The sequence below is a fragment of the Pteropus medius genome, unplaced genomic scaffold, assembly GCF_902729225.1.
Source record: "Pteropus medius unplaced genomic scaffold, Ma_sr-lr_union100, whole genome shotgun sequence".
In the NCBI taxonomy this organism is placed as follows: Eukaryota; Metazoa; Chordata; class Mammalia; order Chiroptera; family Pteropodidae; genus Pteropus; species Pteropus medius.
This window is the reverse complement of record NW_024345479.1, coordinates 3,622,158-3,647,362: the sequence shown is the minus strand read 5'-3', so window position 1 is coordinate 3,647,362 and position 25,205 is coordinate 3,622,158. Positions and strand designations below refer to the sequence as shown.

Sequence of the window (25,205 nt, the reverse complement as noted above, 5' to 3'; positions counted from 1 at the left end):
GAGCATCACTGAGCAGACAGGAGGGGGCAGAGAGGGGTGGCTGTGGTGCAGATGATGCTGAAGAAGGAAGGGGGCAAAGGAAGGAACGTGGATGGCATGACCCCCATTCTCAAGCTGCTGGGGATGGCCTGCCCCCAGATTTTCAACCAGGCATTCTGGGAAGACCTCTGGCCTGGGGTGAGCTTGGGCTGCATCGAACTAACAGTCCTCACCCCGTGCAACCTGAAAATAAGTAAGGAATGGGTTACAGCAGATAAGGGCTAATTTGCCACCAGGTCTCTCCATCCTGTCCTCATGTCATCACCTGGACTAGGCAGAATACATTCTCTTGCTCCCTTTCTAACTCAGGCATCCCATTGGAGGCAGAGATGGCCAGTGCCTCCCATGTGAACCCAAGTGCTAGCATGCAGTTCTACTCACTAGGGGCTGGCACCCTCATTTCCAAAGGATGCGGAGGAGTCAGGTCAGTTTCTGCACTTGAATTGTAAAGCAGATGACTTGGAATCAGCTCTCATGAAAGCATTTTTCTTTGGGTCTGAGAGCAAAGCCAATGGGAAACACGTGGCAGAAAGAGGTCAATTTGTTAATATTCTCTCCACCAATCCCGATTCAGAACACAGAATGGCCGTTTTCCACTTGCACAATCCACGTGTGAGGAAGAGAGAAACACATCTCTGTCTTCTTCCTGCCAGTACAGCGATAAGATGTAGGGCTGATGGGCTCGTTAAGAGGTTTCTATACCAGGGTAGACTCAGCTGTTGGTCTGGTATCGCCCAAAGGACTTAAGGGTAGGATGGGTCTCCCTACCCGTTAAGAAGTGATCAGGGACAGAGAAACTGTGATCCCTCTAAGATCCATCTCCCTTTTATTTCTCCAGCTGATGTGAGAAAGGACTGGCTATAAGAGAAAGCTGTTTGCTTGCAAATGCAGGTCACTGGTGACAAAAGAAAGAGTAAGAGAATCGATAGCTCAAAAGGAGCCTTGCCACTCCTGCACAGAACAGCAACCCTGGCTGTGTCCTTTGAGGACGAGTAAAAGGCATTGTCATTCTGAGAGCCCATTCTGTTCTCTGCTTGAGAAACAACCGACTCTCCCTTCTGCCCAGATGCTCTCAGGTCCCACCAGTGTACTGAGCTAGTTCTGATCTCAGTCTGCATAACATCACAACCCTGACCTTTCTAATAGCTATGCACCACCCCCAAAAAAATCCCCACCTAAATTTCAGATCTGCAGCACTTGCTCAAACCAAAATCAGCTCGCTGTCCTCCCTGGTGCTGGAGTGAGGGGATGAAAGAAAAGCCGACTCTGTGGCCAGGGTTCTCTCTTGGACAGAGGTGGGCTCCTAGCCTGGCCCTCCACCCTAGGAAAGAATCTTGGCCTCGGAATTGTTTTCTGTTTTTTCCAGAACTCTTTAGCCTTCTGGAAGTGACTAAGCCAAGCCCCTTTGGCTCTTTCTCCCAAGCTTCTTACTAGCAGGCTCTGAGGCCAAAGCCTTCCTTTGTCCAGGGGTTAGAGATGAGTAGAGGAAGTAGCTTGCTGGTAAGGAAGACATTGCTGTGACTAGAATCTGGGCAGAGTGTGTGCCTGCTTTGATCCAGACAAAACTGGCTTATAGAAGAGAACAAAGCGGAACACCTCCCCTGTTCCCCTGGAGGTCCCACTCAGGTGCTCTGGGGGCTTGTGCCAATGCTACAAGGTCTTCTGTGTGGCCACAGCCCTTTTCAGGTCAGGAGAGCAGGTCCTGCCATTGTCCCAGTGGATCACTCTAAGAGACCAGGGTTCCCTCCTCTCAGCCCCCTCTCCGAGCTCTCTGGGGTAGAAGACAAAGGAAGCTACACTGCCAAGTTGCAGATTTTGCCTCAGGCAACTAAATTTATTAGCAAGAAAAAATTTTTGTCAGCCAGTGCTGAACGACAAAGTACATCGTTAATAAAGGATAACAAATCTGTCACTTAATTCATAAAACATACCTCAAGCAGTTACAACTAAAAATAAAGTTGAATTTTGTTTAATTTAAAAGCCTCAAAAATAACAAGCAATATGTTTTTAAACATGTAGTAGACACAATTGTCTATTATACAATATACACTGTACATAAGAAGAGAGCTGGGGTCGATAGGGGTGGGTGTGATGAGGGGAAAAGGGAAGAGAGGTTCAGGATGTGAAATTTTTATCTGAATCCAGATTTGAGTTGAAATGCTGTGTCATTTAGAAAAGAGAATTGCTAGAGTGAGAAAAAAATTCATATGCTCATCATTGCCCCCCAAAACCCTAAAGTGAAAGCAGGCATGGGGGAGGTGAGTAACAAGGACAGGAAGAAGGGAGCAATTAAATAAAACTTTAAAGCACACACAATACACAGTGTTCATCATCTGAAATAGAGTATAAGGCAACGTTTTCCATAGAAAAAGGGGGATCCGGGAGTCCATGGGTAGCTTTACTTTTTAAATAGAAAGTTGGAATGTGCTGGAGAAGAGTTGTGGCAGGGCTGGGGCATGTGGAGCAGAGGTGACCTCTTGAGCCCCTCTGGAAGTGGATGCCAGTGGTGTACTTGGTGTAGGGACCGGGGCGTCCCAGGTGGCCAGGGGGCCAAAGAGGCGCAGGAGAGAGGGACATGGCACGATGATGTGGCTCCGGCAGTGTTGGGGGGTGGAGGGGGCTCACTTTGCTCCTCGACGGAGTGAAATTTATGTTTTTCCTTTGGAAATAAGGGTTCCCACTCGTCCTGATTTAGAACGTCTCATTGGGCATGGCCAGTGTCCACGGTCTGGTGAGAGGAGGGCCAGGGCAGAGCCAATGGGCTTCAGAAGGAGGCGAGTACGGGGCAGCAGAACCCCTTCCTGTGGGGACAGTCGCAGAGCAGGAGGGAGGGGCTGTGAGGATGGGCCCGGTGCAGCCATGGGCCTCTTTTCCACCAGGGGCCCAGGCAGGACATAGACGGGGGACTGCTTCTTCAGGGCTTCCTGCCTTGGTTGGCCTTACAAGTTCTTCGTGACCAAGTGGGTCTTGTAGTGCTTGGTGAGGTGGTCACTCCTCATGAAGCGCTTCTGACACTGGGCACACTCGAAGCGTTTGTCACCTGGCAAGAGGAGAGGCTGTCACTCATAGAGCCCATGTGGAGACACTGTCCCAGCCCCGAAAAAGGAGGAGCACATGTGAGGCATGCAGGGTTCCCTGTAAAGCTGACGTCGCCTTGTCATCATGCTCTGCCTACCTCATGCTTACACATTTGCTCCCTACAATCTACTGATCTAAACCCTTTGGTCAGTTCTTATTTCTCTTCACCACCTATTTGACATCAGTCTCTAGTCTATTTTGTTCCCGTTCTTATCCCTTGCCTAAAATGCTGTACTTGTACCCCTGTGCCCAGGACTCTTCTCATGTAAACTATTGCCTGCTTTCTTCTGCTCTTTGTCTCTTTGACTCCCACTGGCTCAGCATCTTCCCCCTGGCAGGAAAACGCCATTCTATGCTGACCTGCCAGCCCTCAGCTCACACTTAGTCCAAACCACAGTGACCCAGGCTATGTCTGCTGCTGTTCTGAGTATTTACTACTTAGCCTCTGAAGGCTGGACATGACCCGAACCACCACACTGGCCAGGAGCCAGAGTTTTGGGTCACGTGTCTCCATCTCCAGTCACAGGATAGGAGTCAGCTCAGTGGAAGCTGTCCTCAAACATGTGGACCAGTGGAGATACCCGAGACAATTTTAGGTGGTAGATGGATGAACATTTTTATAGTTTTGTATTTATTTGCCAGTGCGTTAAAACATATAACTATAATATCAAGCTTGTGATGTCAAAAAGATAGTGACTGGACATAAATAAGTAAAAATAGTGAAATGATTTCAGGAAAATCATTTAGTAAATAATAGCAGGAAAGGCAGCACAGGGTAGCGATTAGGAGTGTGGATTTGGAGCCAAGTCTGAACCCGGCTCCACTAGACACTAACTGCATAACCTGACCACCTCTCTATGTCTCAGTAAAATGAGTATACTCCAAGTACCCTTCCATATAGTCATTATGAGGATTAAATTCGTAATCTGTAAAGGGCGCAGTCCAGTGCCTGGCACGCTATATATCAGTACTTATTAAATAACTAACTATGCAGCTATGGCAAAAATCATCAAGGCTGCATAATGCAAACATCACTATGGAAAACACTGTGATAGAATGGCCTGAAAGAATTTTCTGGGTAGTCTTGGACCCCTAGAAGACAGTCTGTAGCTCTTGCTCAGTGTGGCAGTTCCTTGGCAGGGCCAGGAATCTCAATGCCACTGAGGGCAATGGGTGGGGATAGGGGGAAAGGCCAGGACTGTGTGGGTGTTGAGTGCCAGAGGAGGGGTGGGGGTGAGGAGCCCTCTGTGGGTGGGCAGCAGACCTGTGTGGGTGCGGGCGTGCCGCTGGAGTTCGTCACTCCGCGTGAACCTCTTTCCACAGAAGAACCAGTTGCAGACAAAAGGCCGCTCGCCAGTGTGCAGGCGCACGTGGGCCCGCAGCAAGGACGTCTTCCGGAAAGTCTTGCCGCAGTCGGGGATATGGCACACGTGCTTCTTCTTGCCCTGCTCTCCGGACCTAAGAATGGAAGGTGGGGTAGAGGGAAAAGGAAGAGGAGGGAAGGAGAAGATAGAATATAGGGGCAGACAGGATGGAGAGAGGAAGTGGGGTCAGGTCAAAGAATACAGGAGAGGTGAGGCGGCCAGGTGTCCCTTTCTTGGTCTGTGTCCCAGGGAGGGGGTTGGGAAACAGGGCACCTGCCAGGCTGGCAGTCTGGCTCCTCTCCTCGCATTACCTCTTGTCCCCATCCTTGCAGTTGGGGCATGTGCAGGCCATGCGGCGCCGCTTCTCCCCGGGCTGGGCCTCTCCAGCCAGGGCCTGCTCCATTTGCAGCTGGATCTGGGTGGGGCTCAGCCCACTGATGGTCAGGTTGTTTCCAGAAACATTCTGCACCGTCAGCTGCTGCTGCCCTGTGGGGAAGAGTAGGGCAAGGTTCGGGGTGAGGAAGCCTGAAGGGGCAGAGGAGGAAGCCTGATACCCTTCTTCCCTTCTGCACATGATGTTAATCATAGCAGCTAATATTTTCGAAAGCCTTTTATATGCCAGATGCCACTTTAGAGACCTTAAATGTATTAACTCATTTAACCTTCATAATCCTATGAAATAGTATTATTATCCCCCTTTCTCAGTTGAAGAAACTGATGCTCAATAACATATCAAGCTCACACAGCTCATAAGTGGGAGAACCCAGACTTGAAGTCAGGCGGCCGACTTCAGTCAATGCCCTGAACCACTATGCCACACGGGCTGCATCCGCTTTCAGACGCCACCCACATATTTCACTTGGGGGGAGGCCTTGTCTTGGGTCGCTCTAGAGTGTTTCCTCTGGAAGCTCCTCCAGCCTTAGGCCATTGTTAAATACCAACTGCTCTTGAGAAAGTCTCCAGGGATTTTTGTTAATAAGAGTAAGGAAACAGTTCTATGGGCTTTGAAAAAAATCAATTACTCTAAGACTCACATAAAGCCATTCAAAGCAGGGGAGTGTCTCTGACCTATTGCTGGTATTAAAATGCCACTAGCCTAAAAAGGGCCCTTCACCCAGCTAAAGAAGGTGAGGAAGCATTTTTGCTAGGTAGTTACGATGCTCCTTTGATGGTTTGCTAGGCTGCTTTCACACTAGAAATATTACCAAATATTCCCGCTCAGCTGAAGTGCAGCACAAGCCTTTCCTCCTACTAGAAGCCTTTAAGTTTCTTTACCCGGAACCTCTCTTCGACATCTGTCTTTGGTCTAGACCAAACTACTTTGTGTTTGTGTGTTAGTTGGAGTTTTCCTGAGTACATCTTATTTTCTAACCATATTCAAGGTCTTCAGCTGTCAGGTAGGGCCAACATTCATCTTAAACTATCTCGAAGGGTTACTGTAAGGACCAAGTAGGTGTGTTTTTTAAGAATGGATGAAGCAAGTGTCCAGCAGTTTCCTCACTGTTGTTACAGAGCTGGGGGCTGGCCCACAGTTGCCATGTGTGGGGCTATAGGCACATTTCCCACACCCTAGCCTAGGGGCCTTCCCTCACCGCCAGTGTTGGTGATGGTGACGGGCACACCCTGGACCTGGACACCATTGATGTTGATGGTCTGCATGGCCTGGGCTGCCGCCGCCAGCTGGGCTGCGTTCAGGCTGATGATGCTCCCAGCGGGGGCAATCTTTGGCAGGGGACGCTCTTTCCGGAGAATTGTGGCTGAATGCTTTTTGCTGGTCCCACTGCTCGGATGGGGAACACGGGACGCAGGGCTGCTACAAGTGGTGGCAGAGGTGGTTGCAGCTGTTGCTGGGGGGCTGTCCTGGACAAGGACCGTCTGGACCTCACCGGAAGGCGTACGGATGTAGACCTGGGAGGGGCCAGAGAGAAAAAGTCAGTGGCCAAATATGGGACAATTTGAACATCAAAATAATAATACAAATGGATTATACCCTATCAAATAAAATAGGAATCTGTAATTCCATACTGACATAAACAAATAGAGAAGAGAATGACAGAATTTAAAAAACTGCTATCATATCCTTCAGTAAAAGGGCTCCTAGGAGAAATGGTTGATCCCGGGGCTGGGAAAATACAAGGAATGAAGTACTACATGCTATAACATGGATGAACTTCGTAAACATTAAGTGAAAAAAGCCAGTCTTAAGAGATCACCTATTATATGATTCCATTTACATGAAATGTACAGAATATGCAACTCCATAGAAATGGAAAATGGGGAGTGACCATTAAAGGATACAGGGTTTCTTTTGGGGGTGATGAAAATGTTCTAAAATTACATAGTGGTAATGGGTGCGCAACTCTGAATATACTAAAAGCCCTTGAGTTGTATGTACATTTTAAAAGTGAATTTTATGGTATGTGAATATCTCGATAAAGCTGATTAAAAAAAAGAGGATGAGAGCATGTCACAGCGATACAGGAGCCAACCTGAAAGAGCTCCTAATGGCCAACGTGAGCAACAAAATAACGTAGTCAATTATAACCCGAAGTATAAAATAAATATACATGAATCCCCACTGATATCAATAAATGATTGAATAAATAAATAAATGAAGTAGAGACAAATCTTCCTTACAGAAGAATTCCAGATAATATGTAGATACTTTCCCTTCCAACATGTAGAACTTAATTCTCACCTCCACTACCACCCAGGAAGGTGGGAGACTTATCGACTTGCGTCCAAATAATAGAGAAAGGGAAAAGTAGCAACCTACAATGAGGAAACCTGGCAAGCACCAACTTAACCAAGTGATAAAGTTTAACATCAGGAAGGTTGTGAGGACATCACGTACCCCTCATATAATGTGATGAGAGGGGTATTCTGCTTCTGTGGTGTTCTTTCCAAAAACCCATAACCCTAGACTGGAAGACATTCTACAGCAGCGGTCCCCAACCTTTTTGGCATCAGGAATCGGTGCTCCTATGAGAATCTAACACTTGATGATCTGAGGTGGAGCTGAGGCGGTGATGCTAGTGCTGGGGAGCAGCTGCAAGTACAGATTAAGCTTCGCTAGCTCACCTGCCACTCTCCTGCTGTGCAACCCGGTTCCTAATAGGCCACGGATTGGTACTGGTTCATGGCCCGGGGGTTGGGGACCCCTGTTCTACAGGATACCTGACCAATGTGCCTCAAGACTGTCAAGATCATGAAAAAGACTGAAGAACTATCAGACAAGAGGGGCCTGGGGCAATATGCCCACTAAGTGCAAAGTGGCATTGGGACTGGATCCTGGAACAAAAAAAGGACATTAATGGAAAAACTGGTAATATCTAAATCAAGTCTGGAGTTTAGTTAACAGTAAGGTACCGATATCAGTTTCTTAGTTTTGACAAATGTACCTTTGGTAATGTAAGATATTTAACAATGGGAGAAGCCAGGTGTGAGATATAGTGTACTACCTTTGCAACCTTTCTATAAATACAAACTTATTCTAATATAAAAAGTTAATTTTTAAAATCTCCATCATAGTAAAAAATACTAAAAGTCTGATGAGGAATGGGATATTTACATAATCTCAAAGTGACATTCCTGCTCAAAAATGCAAAACCTGCATATAGTCATGAGGAAATACTACACAAACCTACACTGAGGAATATTCTACAAAATAAATGGCCTGTAGCCATCAAAAAAGTAAAGACTGGGCCACTGTTCCATATCAAGAGACTAAGTGGACTTGACAACTAAATGCAATGTGTGATACTGGATGAAAACCTTTTGCCACAAAGGAATTATTGGGGCAAGTGGTGAGACCTGAATAGGGCCTCTGAACTAGACATTAGTGTGTCTCACTGCTAATTTCCTAGGTTTGATGGCTGTATTATGTAGAATGTCCTTTGTGTATGAATTGTACACTTTCTGTAAAGCATTTGGAAATAACAAGGGATCATGGTGGCAAATTATGCTCAAATGATTCAAGGAAAAAGTTCTTTGTAAAAAAAAAAATCCTGCTGTGATTGTGACTGGTTATTTTTGATTCTTGGATTATTTAGGACTGTGTTTCTCATTAAAAGCAAGCAAACACATCTCATGTCATCTCCGAATAAACACACAAATTTCATTTCATTTTCTGGTATATGCCCCTCTGGCAAGTCATAGCTATTTTTCTGTGTTATCTGAAGATTCTGTTACCAGAACATTTTTTGTTCATAGTGTAAAGCAGGGATCAGCAAATTTCTTCTCCAAAAGGCAGACAGTTAATATTTTTCAGCTTTGCAGACCATGAGGTCTCTGCCTTGTAGTGCCAATGCAGCACAAATGGTCACGTCTGTGTTCCAACTAAACTTTATTTGTAAAAACAGATAGGTGGGCCAGATTTGACCTGAGGGTCGTGGATTGACGACCTCTGATACAGAATCTAATACATTTTTTTAATGTGCATATCACTTTAGGAATATTTTTAGCTCTAAGGTTCAAAATAGCCTAGCGTATATAGTTAGTAAGGTACTAGTTGTATAACAGATGGTGCCTCGAGATAATGGAAAAATATGTTGTCATTAAGAAATAATGTTATAGCTAAATCATTCTGCATATGTATGATTATTTCTTTAGGAGGACCTAGGTTTAAGCCCCACCTCCATCAACCTCAAGATTTGGAACCTCAGGGAAGGGAGGGGAGGCACTGCTGAGGTTGTATACACCTGTACAGGTATTTTCATCTTGTTCTTTACTTTTTAAAGTAGGATTGATAATGGAACTTCATAGATATTGTAATAAATAAATTAAACAATTTAGAGAATATTACTTGGCGATATAGCACATGCTCAAAGGGAGGAGGCATTCGAGGGCAGTACCTCATGACTTCCATGTCCATAACTCAAATTCAAGGGCAATTCTCCAGCCAGATTACCCAACTTCCTGCTGTCACTCACTGTGATGCCTTGGTTTTCTATAGACAACTAGATTACAAATCCTTAACGGTAAGACCTATTTTTTTATATTTAAAAATAAAAATCCTCATCCTCAATTTTAATTGTAGTACCTGCCACACTAAGACATGAGTCAAGGTGAAAAACGAGAGCGTGGAGTTTGAAATCTAAGTTGCATCCTGGCTCTTGCCATCTATGCACTATGAGATCTGGATACTTTACAACTTCTCTGAGTTCTAGGTTCTCCATCTGCAACATGGGCATAATCTCTGGCATTCAGTAGGTGTACACAAATAAAACCTGCCTCACAGACCCAATATACTTCAGAGCAGTGGAGCACCTCAATAAATGCCCAAAATAAGAACATTCTTGTTGAAGTCAACATCCCAGATGAATCTAGCCTAAATGTTCCTGCTATCAAGGTTGGCTGTGGCTTCCTATTTTTTGTCATTAATAATGATCAGCATTTTTCTCATTGTCTTACTTTACATCAAATTCTATGGTCCTGACTGGAATTTTTTCATTCTTGGGACTGTTCTGAGTGTGTAATTCTATAATAAAACAAAAAACAAAAAAACTATTATTACGAAGTATGTATTTGCCCCTTACATACCCCCCACAAAAGACCCCCAAAAAGAAAAAGTGGGCAAAAAAGAGAAAAAGGGGGCCAAAATATAGGTATATAGCTGTGTTTCATCTGACTTCCACACATATGCTGTACTTGGCCCTATGAAATGAAGAGAGCCCATCTGTCAGGCGAAAATAGCCAATCACTGCCCATCCTAAACAATGCTGACTCCCAACACTCAGATCAAATCAGATGTCTTAGCATCATCTTTGAAAGCAAGCTGAGAGGGATGGAGTGCTAGCCAGTTAGAGAGGAAGGCAGGTGCAGAGGGTGTGCATGGTACCTGAGTAGATGTCGGCTCAGCCGCCTGGATCTGAAAGTTCTGGGAGGGCTTCTGGGGGACGGTGGGGAGGGTGGCAGATGCCGCCTGTACCACCCTCAGGGCCTGCTGGGGGATCTGCACCACCTGCTGCTGTTCGGCCTTGGGGGGTACCACCTGGACCTGTTGGACCACAGCTGGCTGGCCCCCGCCGGGACTCTGAACAATGAGCAGGTTGTTTCCTGCTTGGATGATGTTGTCTGCCGTGGTCTCGATCAGCACCGTCTCCACCTGCTCAGCCACAGCCACAGAGGGCTGGGGGGCAGGAAGGCTCTTCTTCCTGACTTTCTTGTTAGTCTTGGACAGCGGAGTGGGGGGGCTCTCTGTAAGGAGCTGAGTGGGGGCCCCAGTGTCGCTGGTGTTTACAAGATTGTTGACAGGCAGAGTAAGTGTCACATTGCCGCCCCCACCTGTCAGCTTCACCACATTGGCCCCACTCTGCACTGAGGTGGTGGTGGTATTGGACTTCTGGATGGGGGCTGGCTTAATGGGGACAGGCTTGTGACTGGATGGTGAAGGTGTGATGATGGCTTGGTTGGTGCCAGGGATGATCTGGATCTGGTTGGTGAGATTGGACTGTACTTGGATGGTCTGGGAACTGCTTGCCTGAATCTGAGGGACTGCCTGGTACTGGATGTTAGCATTTGATCGGGTCCCTTTGTTGATCATGGTGGGATTCTGGATAGCGAACACCAGCTGCCCCCCAGGATAGGACGTGCTCAGTTGTGACCCCTGAATCTGGAGGATGTTTCCTTTGGAGGACAAGATTCCAAAGCTATTCTTGCCAGGACTGAGAGGGAGAGGGGCAGGTTTGATAGGGACGAGTTTCCGTGGTGTGGGCTGGGGAGGAGCAGGAGGCGTCACAGCAGCTTCAACAGCTGGAGGGCCAATTTTGCTACATGTTGCGGCAAGCAGGGCTAAGGGAGATGGCTGGGAGTCCTGCAAAAACCAAGCAGAGAGAAGGAATGAGACATGAGGGCCTGTTGCTCAGCTGCCCTTTGCCCATTTTGATCTTCTCCTCTCGACAGGCTCCTCCCCACCTCTGTGGCAGGCAGAGTGCCAGCATCCTCCCCCTGCAGTGGTTCTGCCTCCCCTTCCCTGCTGGTTTCTCCACTGAGTAACTGTGGGATAAAAGGTGGGAGATGTCTTTCTCAGGAAAGCGCTCCTCGAAAGCACCCCATGACAGGGTGAACTAACAGCGTGAGCTGACTACTTAATTCCCTCTGGCCTTGCTTCTAACAGGTAAGGAGGCACCCTCAGCAATTAGGTGGAGTTCCCCTTGGCCACAGGGATTAGGGGGTCCCTGATTCCTCAACTGAGGAAGGATTAAGGAAGGGAGGGAGGAGAACGGGGGTACAACAGGAGGAACAAACCCTCTTGGTCGAGTGTTTTCTAGTGCGTGGGACATGACTTCAACAGGAGGACTGCTCTTTTGCAGCTACAAGGAAAGAGCCACTGGGGTGTGGGGACACAGTCTCTTTTTTCCTTATCTGGTAGAAGGGACCTTGAATTTAATACTGCTTTTCTGCCTGACCCAACTGTGACACCTTGGGTTAAGTGGCCATGGTTTCTTAGTTCAGAAACAGGAGATAACTGAACCTTCTCTGGTCTCATAACCTAGGGTATTTGTAGTGAGCCAGTACAGTGAGTTTTCAGCTGTCGTTTAATGGCAGCTTCAGTGAGTCTGTCCAGGCCGATGCAGCGCCCTCACCCTCAGAGCCCACTGCCCACTTGCCTGGGTGGTGGAGGCAGCGGGCTGCAGGTAGTCACTGGGACTGACAGCGGCAGTAGCAGCCATGCTGGTCTGTGGATCTGTTGGAAGAAAAGAGAGTAATGCACAAGATGCCTAAAAAGAACCCAAGGCTCCTTGCCTCAGACTTTCTTTTTGCCTCTATTTGCTGCTGCTTGTCCAAGAGATGTTAACGACCTTTCCCCACTCTTCCCCACTCAAGGTTAACAACCCTACATCTTTTCAGTAGATGACGTTCTTCTTTCCCCAGACTCTGCCATCCAAGGCTGTGAGGACAGCTGGTCCTGCCTCCCCTGCAGCCATCATGAAGCCTAAGATAACATGGAGATACTGAGACTATACCAAGAGCGGTTTCGGTAACTAAGCTGTGCCACCTAAGGGAGTCCTCTCTGTGGGGCAGTGCCCACTCTCTCTAGCTAGATCAGAACCCCTACATGGTGGGTGGGGGTGCCCCATATTTAATCTTCTAGCTCTGACCCAAGCTTCTCGCTGTTGTAGCCAGATGCCAAACCAGCCTGACAGACATTTCCCTCAACCAGGATCCCTAACAAAGACATACCTGCTCCATGTGAAAGTCTTGGGTGTTTATGCTCAGCCTTTACCGCAAAGGCCCAATGCCCAGGTACTGATCTATAGCATACGGGGAATTGCTTTACATGATTTACGCTTTTACATAGGACAATACGTATGGCCCCATACTAGGTATCACCTCATCAGCCCCATAGGTATCACCAAGACTAGGAAGCTAATCACTAAATATAATAAGAATGAAAATAGAGTAAATTCTACTTTTGTTTAAACATATATATTTCTATGTATGAATATAGCAGGAAAAAAATCTTAAAAATTTTAAAATATTAAAAGCCATTATGGTGGCTGGATTTGGCTTGACTTCAAAGAATTTTCTCCTTGTTTTTCTTATTTTGTCATTTTCCCACAATGAATACACTCTATTGTACTTTTTTAAAAATAAAGAATGTTGAGGAAGCAATGAACGGAATCTCTAAACTTAAGTTTCATCTAAGAGAAATATAAAATAGGTAAAATGGAAATCATGAGAATTTGGGGTGGGGAGGAATCTAAGCCATCTTATAATTCATGAATCGTTAAGGAAAAGGGCACTGGGCAGAGTCAGACTTGTACCCAGAGCTTTGGAGAGCAGATTTCAAGGTGTACGGAAACAAGAAAGGTATGGCTTCAGAGACTTGAAAAGGCAGAATGGCTCAGGCGTTGAGCCCCTGTTGGGTATCTGTCAAGAGGAGGCTAGAGGTCCGGGAGAAAGTGGAACCATTCCATTTTGGGGTGGGTCCCAGGACCAGGGCCTCTGGCTTCTCTCTTTGGGAGAAAAATCCTTAAATGGGAAAAGGTAAAGGAAAGGTGAAGGGGGGACTGAACCCAGGATAGACGATGGACACCAATGCCTTAAAATGGTTTCCAGGCCCGAAGGCCACACAAACTGCACTCCAGACTGGAAGAGACTTTGCAGCAAACCTGCAAGCTCTGTGAGGAGCCAGAGGCAGCTCTAGGCAAAATCCAGAGTATAGGTAGATTCTGAAATATTACAGACACTGATCCCTGGCAAACTCCTAGGACAAATGATTGAACAGTACTACAATTACTGAGGAAGTAAGGAAGAAGTGATCATAAGGAACAGGCAAAGGGTTGCAAAAAACATGTCATGCTGAACAAATCTGTTTTATGGGGTATGAGTTGGATACGTGAGGAGAACGGTACACACTGTGCATTTTCTTTTAACAAGGCATTGGACATTTTCATAATACTCTTCTGAACAAGAATGAAAAACACTGTAGGCAGGATGATAGTCTAGTTTGGGGGCTAAGATGAACGTGCCTCCACGCTGTCCTGAGACCATTGCCGCTCCAAGGTCAACCAGGTGTCTCAAACTAGGGATAGGTTCCAGGACCAGGGTCTGCAGGCTTCTCCTTGGAGCCTCAAGCTTTCTTTACCAGAATGTTTTATTTCTGTGTTTTCCCTGTGAAGATCATCTTTTAAAAATGAACAAATACTATAGATCAGTGAGTGACTGCTGCTTAGCCATTTTCCCATTTGCCCCGAGTATACTTGCCAGCAGCTCTTGCAGCTGCAGCATTTACCCTGAGATAACTCAAGGATTACAGTCCTAACCTTACTCTCAAAGTTTGCCATGAAATACCTTGCTTTTGTTATTATTATTTTCATATTGCTCTAGCATATGAAAGACTATATATAGCATATACTCTTTGGAAACAGACATCATTCTATTTATAGCATTCTGTTTTTAGTAGTGGTATTTCCATTTACAAAATACAGTAATTCTCAATCGCTGAAAATGTCAAATCCTAGAAAACGTAGCACTCCTACATGTCATGTTAAATGAACACTGGCCGCGAGCTGCACTTTTTTCCTAAACAGGAAAAGGGCTAACCGAGATTTGTACATTTCAGGGCCTATGTGTGTGTGTGTTTACAACTATATTGGTGCCAAGTGGCACCACTCTAACTGTGTAGGCTAATTAAGACAACTTAATTCTGTGCATTTAACTCATGATGCATTTGTGCAAAAGTTAAGGGATGCTGGCTCTCCAGAAGCATGGGACGACTGTGTCACTAGGCAGTAGACACTGCACAGTGGGCCTGAGGAACTCAAGAAGCCCAAAGTGTCAAGTCTGTGCCATGTTCATGCTGACAGCAGCAATTCAGGTTCAATCAAATGTCATCCTCCCAGAATTATGTTGTCGATTTACTGGCTTTTTTGTAGGTATTAATTTTATAGGAACTAGATCAATGAGGTGATACACTAATACATGTATGTAATTAAGTTACAGCATTACAATGAAAACAATCCAGATTGACTCAAAAATATTTTTTCTTTACAGCAGTGAGGTTCAAACTATTTAGATGACGAACCACAATTATAAAAACAATTTACATCAAAACCCAGTGTGCACGCACATCCACACATCCACCCACAACTTCCCTTGCCTGTCCTGTGCTCATGCAATAAGAGTTACCGGAGACAAAATATGCCCTTACTACATGTGATAGACTTTGATATTTTTCTACTCTACTTCATATTTTAAAATACTGGTTGTGACTCACTAAATCGAGTTTGTGCCCTAGAGGCTGGTAAATGCACTTCAGAGTAGCCTATCCACCTCCCAAGTTTGGGCAACTATGCAAAAACCTAGAAGGCAAATTCAACCTGCAAATGTCTGAAAAAGACTGTAAGCATAATGGGTGTCAGGATTAAAGTTCAAAGAGATCATAAAAAACTGGTATGTACAGGAGGCTTCAGACCTAACTGAGAATTTGGACGGTGCCGGCCACCAGTGGGGAGTCTGGGGCATTCTTCTCAGTCCCACTGCACCATTTGTAAGACAGAGGTAATGTCATCCTCATGGGATTCCAAGGGGTGTCAGTAATTAATGTGAAAAGCCTTGAGCACATAGTGGGTGATCAGTGGTGGTTTAAAATTTAAAGTTGTGTAAATCCTGCACTTAGGTTAAAAAGCAAAAATCACATGCGTATAGGACAGGAAGACAGAGCTTAATAGTGAATCTTATGTGCAAAAGCCCCAGTGGTTTTTGACTCAAAGCTAAATGGGAACCAAAAGAATCTAGATGAGGTTGCCAAAAAAGCTACTGGATTGCATTTCCAAAAGTTCAATCACAGAATAAAAATGATAGTCCTAGTGTGTTCTGCCCACTTGGACCACATCTGGAGTGTCAGGTTTCATTCTGAGGGACATTCTGAAAGGGGAATTTGCAATGTGAGCTGGTTCGGAGGAGAGCATCAATGGTTGTGATCAGGATGCCAGAGCAGCAATATCCACCAGTTTTTTTATTCCATCTGTGGGTTCAAAGCGGGGTACCAAGACTTCAGGGTGGAAATTTCGAGAATGCAGATTTCAGATTAATAGAAGGGAAAACTTTCAAAAGATGGAATCGGTTGCTTTTTGAGGTAATGTTCTCCGTTCTCTAGAACCATTTAGCCAGAGGCAAGATGTATCTGGGATGGGATGTCTAGATGGGGTAGGAAGTTGGACTGAAAAATCTTACCTTTAGGATTTTTATAATTCTCAAACCGCATTGCTGATAAAAACAGAAGATGACTTAGTTGCTGGCGGGGCTGGGAACGGAAGGCAGAGGCTCTCTCAGAAGGCTCCCTGGGCTCAGGTTCACTTAGCTAAAATTGGTGGGTGACTCCCTAAGACATCCTCTGTTGCAAAACAGAAGGACACCAGAACAGGACAGAGTACAAGCAAAATGAAAACTGGCCTAGTGCTTCTTACTCATCTCCCTTTCCCATCTTCCTCTCTCCCTCTGCAGTCATTATTACTCTGGACTCAAACTGTTTGGAGACCCGGCTGGGCCCCGAGTGAGTCTTCGGTTAGGAAGCTGCATCAGAATCTACTGAAGTAAGTTGCAGACTGCTGGCGCTGGACCTCGCACTATTTCAATTTGGTTTCATTTTCCTCCCTAGCTAGCTCTTGAAATACTCCCTAGACTGCAAACCAATGTAAGTAGCTCTCCTAGTATCATTCAGAGCTTTGTGGCCCTTACAGACCTGGGCAAACAGAGACCAATCACCCTACCATGGCAGAATTACATCCTGAGATTAAGCATGAAAAGGAAAAGAGAAGCATTTCCAGTTGGTATTTGGAAATGAGAGTGGTTAAGAAGTAGCATAGATATGTAACTGCAAGACTATGATCAAAGTACTTTAAAACTCATTAATTTGGGACTTTATATTTAAAATGTGTAATTTGGACATAAATTGTGCTTAACTTTTCCTTCATACTATTCAAAGTGAGGCTAAATAGTGTATGAAGAATGCAAAAGGACTCTTAGGCAGTTATGTAATTGTTTTTTTACCACTTCTACCATTTTAATCGTACCCATTTGCTTTCCACAGCAGTTTATATGCGGTCGCTGAAGCCTACATTTAGCGACACTGGCAAGTGGGATTACTGTATATTTCTGAAGGAAAAGGCTGCCTTTATTATTCAAACTCTTCATTAATTCAGGTTGGCTAAAACTTTCCCAACAGTACCATGGCTGATGCAGTTTTACAATGATTTACTATACAAGCAATAGTAGTTCTCTTAGGCTCCAAGGAAAACTTCCAAGGACATCAAAGCATCCAGTGCCTGATGGGCCCACACCTGACTTTCCTTTCCCTATACTGGAAGCCAATTTAATTTCAAGACCAGCAGAAGAGCATCCCCTGAGTACCCCAGCTCTTGATGCGCAGATCATTCATCTCCATCTCCATCCCCTCCAGTTACAGCCTTCTTTTCCTCCCTCGTCTGCCTTCTTTCTCACCTGCACACTAGCCGTGGCACTGGGACTTTCACCCCAACTCTCTGCTAACACTGCCCTTGCCCAGGTCACCAAGGACTTCCTCACTGCTAAGTCCAAAAGACCCACTTCAGTTCCTGACCTTTGACCATTCCCACCTCCTTGAAATCCCCATGGATGTTCTCCTACCTCTCTGACCACCTCTTCCCCCTTGTGGGCACCTCTTCTTTTTGCCACTCCTTAAATACTGATGTTTCTCAACATCTGTTCTTCTCAGCTAATACCTGTTCCATGGGTGACTGTGCCCATGGAACTCACATGGCTTCGGGTACCTTCCATAGGCTGATGACTCCCAGGTCTGTGTGTGGCCCAGGTCTCTCCTAAGTGCAGACCAGTACATCTAGCCCGCTGTGGGCCTTCCAGTTGGGCTGCCTACACAACTTCCAACACTGAGCTGTCACTTTTGCCCATTCTCTCCCCAGCTTTCTCATCCCCAGCCACCAGGGGCCCTCTTCCAGATTCTTAAAGAACCTTCATCTCTGCTGCTGCCCTTTCCTTGCTAAGAGCTCTTTCTTCTCTTTACTAGCTAACACTTACTCACTCACCCTCAGGACTCAGCCTGTTTTTTTCTTTTTCCCCCCCGCAAAATTTGAGAGCCCACTTTGTAACAGGCATGTCATTTCCTCAGAGAAGCCTTCCAGGATCCCTGAGATGAGGTTAATTTCTCTGGTAACACTCACTACCCATTAAATAATCATGGGCTAAATGTCTCTCTACATACATATTCTTGGGAAGGCCCCCCAGGGAGACCAGGTCTTTCACTGCCGAACTGCTACACCAAGCCTGGTACAGAGCACAGCAGCCTTTCAGTGCCTGCAGGTTGAGTGAATGTCTTTAGTTAAACCAGCCTCTCTTCTGGCATTTCACGAGACCTGAGCATCATCCTCATCTCTAATCAATCATCAAGTTCTCATGATTCTACCTAAATATAAACCTCTCTCCAGTCTGTCTACTCATTGCTCCTCAACATCATCACCATTATCCTATCATTAACTACCCTGAGTTCAGCCTGAAATACTGCCCAAAGCCTTCAAAAATGGCTTCAAGCTGACCTTGCCCCATCCCATCCAGCCTTCACAATCTGGTGAGAATCTTTTTATCATGCAAATCCTATCTAGCCACTATCCTGATTAAACTCTTCAAGAGCTTCCAGTAGATCTTATGATAGGCTTGCAGAGGCATAAACAATCTGACCCCTCCCTCCCCCTCCCCCCTCTACCTCTCTTGCCCTCCAACTTTCCTGAGGCACACTTTAGTTTTTTCTATTTCTGGAACTACAACATGTGTTCTCTCATTTGGAGCCTAAGCATGCTCTCTTCCATTTGTCTATTTCCAGTCCTCCTTCAGAGCTCATTTATCATTCACTTACTCAGCGACACCTTCCTGAGCTCTTCCCTCCCACCCCCACAAGGTGTGGGGCAAGTGCCCCTGCTATAGGCCAGGTAGGGGCTGGGCCCCACAGCACCCTTCACAGCACTTTCGCCCACCATACGGGATGGAGTGTGTCTCTGCCCTAGGGGTTTTAACACGGGCTGACTCAGGGAACACCATACAACAGGAAGAGGCCACAGTGGGACCCCAAAGCCCTGGCCATCAGACTAGGGGCTGGTACCACTGGTTTTTCACTTGAGAACACTACTCTTGAGACACAGGGAATAAGAGAGAAAAGAAGCCCAAAGAAATACCACACATTAGAAGCTCTTTTCTTTCTGGGAAAGAAATTGGCTCAAACTTCATAGCCAGGCCTTGTGGGTACTCAGCTTTTTTTTTTTTTTTTTTTTCCCTCATGAGTTCCTACCATCCTAGCTATGGCATTCTTGGCCTCCTGCTATGGTATTTCCTCTGGAGGAATTTCACTCTGCACAAACAGTCCTGCTGCCTATTTTGGTCAGCTCAGCTGGGCCTAAAGCCAACAAAACAGTTTCTAAGCCTAGTCTTTCCCAGTTGCCTAGCCTGGAAGTATTCAGAGCTGGTAAGGGAAAAGCAGGCCAGGCTGGTTTTAGACAACAAAGTTGGATCTCAAAGGGAGCTGATAAATGGGCTAAGGGAACTGGCTTGTGAATGACTCCAAATTGCACTGAGCATTTCTGAGAAGCAAATTTCCAGCAATCATAATAACTATATAAAACAAGCTCGAAAACAACAAAAGGAATTTCTTTGACTCTTATTAAATAAGAACAACTCTGGGTAGTGTCTTGCTAATGTCACAGACCAAAGGAAGAAGTAAAGAAGGGAGACCTTGGCTCCACTCACACCTGAGCTGTCCATTCTTTCCTACTCCCAACTTTGACCGCAGCCTCAGCCCATGACCTTGATGTATGTCCACAATTTCATCAAGAAATTAAATTCCCTTCATTAGAGAAGATCCATTATTTCTTTTTTTTCAACCAAAACTCATTGTAAGAGACACCTATATTTGCTGTCCCTAATTTCTCTCCTGCCAGTCTTTCTTGAACCTGCACTAACCAGGCTGCCCACTCCCCATCCACACCACAAAAACTGCTCATGTCACCGATGACCTCTAATGGTTCATTCTTAGACCTCATCTTATGTGTTGATCTGGCAGTTGACCCCTCTTCCTCCTTGAAACACTTTCTTGACTTGGCTTCAGGACCCACTTGCCAAGTGGGCTTCCTACCTCTCGGGCTACTTCTAAGACTTCTTTGCTGGGCCCTCCCTCCTCTCAAATTCTAAATGGTTGGGCTGCTCCAGGGCTCAGCCTTGGAACCTGTTTTTCTTCTGTCTACACCTATTTCCTGGGTGATTTCCTGCAGTCTAGTCACTTTAAAAACCTATAACATATAGGTTCTATATAATGATAAGTTCAAGACTTGTATCTTCAGACTTGTATCTCCAACTGCCTACTGAAGTCTCCACTTGGATGTATTAATAAATATCTCAAATCTAACTAGCCTCAAACAGGGCTAATGATATCATCCCAATTCTGTGCCTCCTTCAAACTTCCCCACTGCAGTGAATGGAACTCCAGTCCTTCAACTGCTCAGCCCAAAACCTTGGGAGTCATCCTCAACCCTTTTTTTCCACACTCTGCATTTCAGTCAGCAAACACAGCTCTACCTTCAAAGTATATTTGGAATCTGATTGATTGCTTTCACCACTACCTTTTGTTATCACTCAGGTTGAGGTCCCCATCATCTCTGCCTTGATAACTGCAAAGGCCTCCTTCCTGGCTAGGCTTCTGACCTTGTTCCAGTCAGTCTATTCTCAACAAGCATCCAGTGAGATACATCAAACTTAAATCATGACATTATTTCTCTGCTCTCATTCAAAGTAAGAGCCCCGCAAAAGCATCTATCTCCTATTTAAAGAGCCCAAGTCCCCACAGAGACACATAGGGCCCTATGTGACTTGTCTCCCGTGACCTCTTTGACCTGTCCCCTATCACTGTTTCAGCCATAAGGGTCTGCCTCTCTGTTGTTCCTGAACTTGCCAGGTATGGTCCCTTCTCAGGGCCTTTGCACTTGAGGTTCTCTCTGCTTGAGTGCTCACCCTCTCTCTGCCTCTCATGTCAGATTGAGCATGGCTCAATCTCTCCCCTTCTTCACGATTTTACTCAAATGTTCCTTTCTCATGGAGACCTTCCCTAACTGCCCTATATAAACTGCACCTTCACATTCTTCCTATCCTTTGTTCTATTTTTCTCCTTAGCACTTCTTATTGTCTAATATCTACTAGTTACTATTTATTGTCTCCCACTAAGATGGACTTCTGCCTTCCCCACTGATATACTTCTCTACTTGGCACAGAGTACATGCTCAATATATATTTGTTGAATGGATGAATGAATCCTGGATGTTGCAGAGTGGGAGAGCCTAAATGAAGTTTAAGAACCAAAGGAGAAAACCTACAGATTTGCATATCCTGGCACTCAGCTGGGATTTGCTCACTAGGTCAACTCAGCTAATCCAGTCCCAGATGGAACTCTCTCTCAAACCCACCAGTCATCTCACACAGGATGAACGCCTGTGCGTGGGCCAGTTCATCCTGCTCCTGGACAAATATCACAAAGCACACACATCACCACACACCAGGAAATACATTTCAATGCTTCTTTCAATTAACACATATTGGGGGGAAGTTCTTTTCTGAGTTAAGATAATCAGGATATCTGCTATATGAATACCTCTTATCCGTCTCCATCCTGAATTCCTCTCCCCAAAATATAACTGTGTCATTAGCTAGTATGCATAATGCCTGGGTCACACACCGTCATATTAGAAGGGAATCTGGAGAAGTGAGTGGGGACATGGAACAGCAGGGGATAGTGAGAACTCTTCATTCTGACAGAAGCAGTCCCAGAAAATAGTGTAAAGAATACTGGGCCTCAGAATTATCTTGGAGAACAAGAGGAAAAAGGAATCCAAATTATACCTCCCCCCCTCCACACCCCTAAAGAATATCATTATGTAAAAACACATGTTCTCTCTGCTTTGGCACATTTATTTCTGAGTCAATCCCTGGGTTATGATCGGCTTGAAATGAGTGATGACTTCATTTCCCCAGGGAAAGAGAGGGTTGGCTTACCAATTACTTTTCTGAAGGCTGGGAAATGTTTTGGTCTGTTTTTAGGCTAATCTGAGACTTCCAATTAGACACAGACCAAAAGCAGAAATCTTCTACTTACAATCACATGGCCCTGCCTGTTGTCTCTTATTCACTTTTCAGTCTATGAGAGGACACTTTGTGATTCCACCAAGTCCCATAGGAGAGGTAACAAATACCTCAAAGAGGAAGCTCTAGAAAGAGAACATTTGAGGGCCAGTGCCTACTGGTTCCTGAGCCATTTTCACCCCCTGGCTGAGATGAAAGAGGGCATCTAACAGTCTAGGGACAGAGGGCATCTAACAGTCTAGGGACAAACTTATCTTAGAGCCCTTAGCAATCTCAAGGGCCCTTTAAGCCCTTGTCAAAAACAATAGTCACCCAAGCTAAACCTCTTCATTGTGATGTACTCAAGCTTCTGGCTAGGTACAGCTCACAATTTTGATGTTGAAACAAATTGTAGCTAAGGAATGAGATGTCCAAAGGAAGGATTCAAACAGTTGGGTCTGTAAGCATGCTCCTCCCATGACACAAACAGCCTTGACATCTCGACGCTGCTTAGAGCAACACTACTCACAGGGGCAAAGTGAGAAACATCTGGGCACTTAGCCCTTTCATACTCCCTTGCTCCTGAGCACAGCCCACCCAGATGAGAAGCACAGTAATCTCCTGTGCCAGTGGCTGCCTCGGAGCATCTGGAAAGAGCGCTTCCTAGACAGGAAGTGGAAGCTGCGGCTTTCTCCAGGCTATGAGCACTGACTTTGAGCTTGCTTCTGGGCTCTCTCTTCAGCAGTAGAAATATCAGTTTTCCATTCTGGAATCCTGTCAACTGGAACAAATCCACCAGTACCACCTGGAAGCATCTTCTCAAGGGTACTCTCTAATCCTGTTCCTACTTAGGCTGACAATGCCCTTGAGTCAGTAATGTCTCATGTTTTCACTTTCTTTCTCCCCAGTTCCAATAGATAATTGACAGAAAAGTGAGACTCCCTACCCTAAGGTCTGCTAAGAGAATGCTGCCAGCCAGAAAAAGATATGCTGATGACTGAGGAAGAACTTCTTAGAGAGACTTTCAACTGCATTTCAGAAATATAAAAATCTAAATGCGGACTCTATGAAGGAAGAAATGAGGAGAAAGCTTTTTTCCTTCTTCCTTCAACATGTCTAGAAGTCACACAAGAGTTGTATGTGGATCTAAAACAAAAGCAAGCAAAAACCAAACAAGCAAAACTATCAACAAATGTATTCCATAATGCTGTCCATTTCTCAACCCAGCTTGTACTGGTGAACTTGCTGTGGAGAAGTTCAGAAATTAGTTAAACTATACAAAGGGACACTCCAGATGTATCACCCAATGAACTCATAAGAAAATACTGAAGCTTCTTCATACAGATTTTACTCCAAGTCTGCAGCCCACAAGACTTCAGATTGGACCACGTAATTACTTAAACGCAGATGTGTTCATACCACTACATCTCTATAAACTTTTTAATATTCTACCCACCCTTTAAAGCAACGTTTTCTCTGCACATCTTTCATTCTGTGGCCATTGCCCACCCCCTCCAAAACAATTCCTAAAATTTTCAGTCTCTGAAAGAGAGGCTTCTAATTTGTGTGTGTACAGAGAACAGAGGGAGTGAAGTCTTAGAAAAACATGCTACCTTTCTGTCACAGAAATGAGGGCGAGTAAGTTCTAGAAGACTTCTGAACCCAAGTCAATAATGGGGTCTAGTAGTTGGCTGCAACAAGCTTACAATGTCTTCACAGGGTTCTAGGTACTTAAAGTAAGCTTGAGAATTTTCACATACCTATGGCAAAGGCCTGTTCAGGCTACAAGGGACCCTGTAACTTCTCCAAAAAAAAAAAAAAAAAAATGCTATTAATCAACAAAAGAACTCGAAGGTTCAAGGACAAGATATCAAAATGAACTACCCTATCTGCTGTTATACCATGAGGGTCCTTACCCAGACATTTGCCAAAACCTTCTTACATCTTCTCCTCTCTTCTACAGGCCACCAGAGGCCCAAACTTTAATAGAATCTGAGGGGTTGGGGGGAGCTGGCCAGTCTATATGCCATTGACAGTGATGCCAAACTCTTCCTCTTAGAACCAGTTCTCCCTGCTAGGCAGTCAGGTGACAATCCAATTATGAATTAACTCTACTTGGATCTCTGTGGCAAAGACTGTCTTTAACAGCCTAGCTCGGGGAGATCATAACTATGTCAGACTAGCTTTTTTTTTTCCTTGTTGTTGCTGCTCTTAAACAAAGAGGTTAAGCCTCTGTACAACCAAGTGTTAGAGCCAGAATTAGAAAACTTACCAATCGCCCCAGCCAAAGAAAATCCATGTCCAACAGGCATTAATGCCTATTAGAAGCCACTGAACACTGATATCATCAGCCCAATTCATAGGCTGTCTGACAGATTTGCCCCCTTCATCACACACAAGAGTTTAAAATAAAACAAGTACTTGCAGTTATATTCATTATTACAGACAAAATATTTGTGTTAGTAATTAAAATTACTTCTATAATGTGGACTCCACTATCATTCCCTTCACAGCCTCTCTGTGAACTGGCCACACCCTAAACTTCCTAGCTCTAAAAATATTAACCAAAATACCGACTCAACACTGAGCCCTCTACTATGATACTTAATGCATTCTGAGGTACAGCATGAGAGTTTTAGACAGTGCATGCCAGTACCTTGAAACAGTCATCACCCTTCTATCTGCAATAAAATCGGTGTAATGGGGGACCACGGACCAATTCATTGCTTAAAGTAGATCTAGTGGCTCCTCCCTATCTCCAGGAACAACATATAAATGAGCAAGAAGTAACCTCAGAAGAAGAAACTAAGTTCCGGGAAATGTACACAGAGAAAAGCCAGACTGTGTTTCTCTGGATCAAGTTAATTAAGAAACACTGAAACAAAACAGTATATTGTAATCAAAACCAAGGAATGCAGTGAAGATAGGTTTCTCAATTGCCCAGAGAAGACACGGTTCCTTTTCAACTAAAATTAGAAAGCCACCAGGAACATAAGACAAAAAGCACGAGTAAGAGGAGATCCTTAAGTCAGCAATGGGGATAGAGGTGGGGTGGAAGAAAATAAATATCCGTTTTGTTTTATTCTGTTCATCCCGAAGGTTTGTGCCTGGCCTTTGGGGTTCAGCAGG

The 25,205-nt window shown here is 45.1% G+C and overlaps 1 protein-coding gene and 1 long non-coding RNA gene across 5 annotated transcripts in view; one reads left to right on the top strand and one right to left on the bottom strand.

Moving 5' to 3' along the window:
• LOC120611242 (uncharacterized) overlaps window positions 1-24,571 on the top strand; it is a 29,309-nt gene extending 4,738 nt beyond the window's left edge. For 2 of the 3 annotated variants that reach the window (XR_005655115.1, XR_005655113.1), the window contains exons 3-4: window positions 16,434-16,522; window positions 22,985-24,571. This is a non-coding gene — a long non-coding RNA (uncharacterized LOC120611242). The remainder of the gene's footprint in view (window positions 1-16,433; window positions 16,523-22,984) is intronic. The other variant, XR_005655114.1, reaches the window with a different exon arrangement.
• SP2 (Sp2 transcription factor) overlaps window positions 1,846-25,205 on the bottom strand; it is a 27,400-nt gene continuing 4,040 nt past the window's right edge. For both annotated transcript variants that reach the window (XM_039873699.1, XM_039873700.1), the window contains exons 2-7: window positions 12,092-12,168; window positions 10,321-11,295; window positions 6,074-6,389; window positions 4,793-4,967; window positions 4,382-4,575; window positions 1,846-3,079 (exon numbers count right to left, since the gene is read on the bottom strand). In XM_039873699.1, the coding sequence (XP_039729633.1) occupies window positions 2,979-3,079; window positions 4,382-4,575; window positions 4,793-4,967; window positions 6,074-6,389; window positions 10,321-11,295; window positions 12,092-12,168 (1,838 nt within the window). In that variant the 3' untranslated portion in view covers window positions 1,846-2,978. The remainder of the gene's footprint in view (window positions 3,080-4,381; window positions 4,576-4,792; window positions 4,968-6,073; window positions 6,390-10,320; window positions 11,296-12,091; window positions 12,169-25,205) is intronic.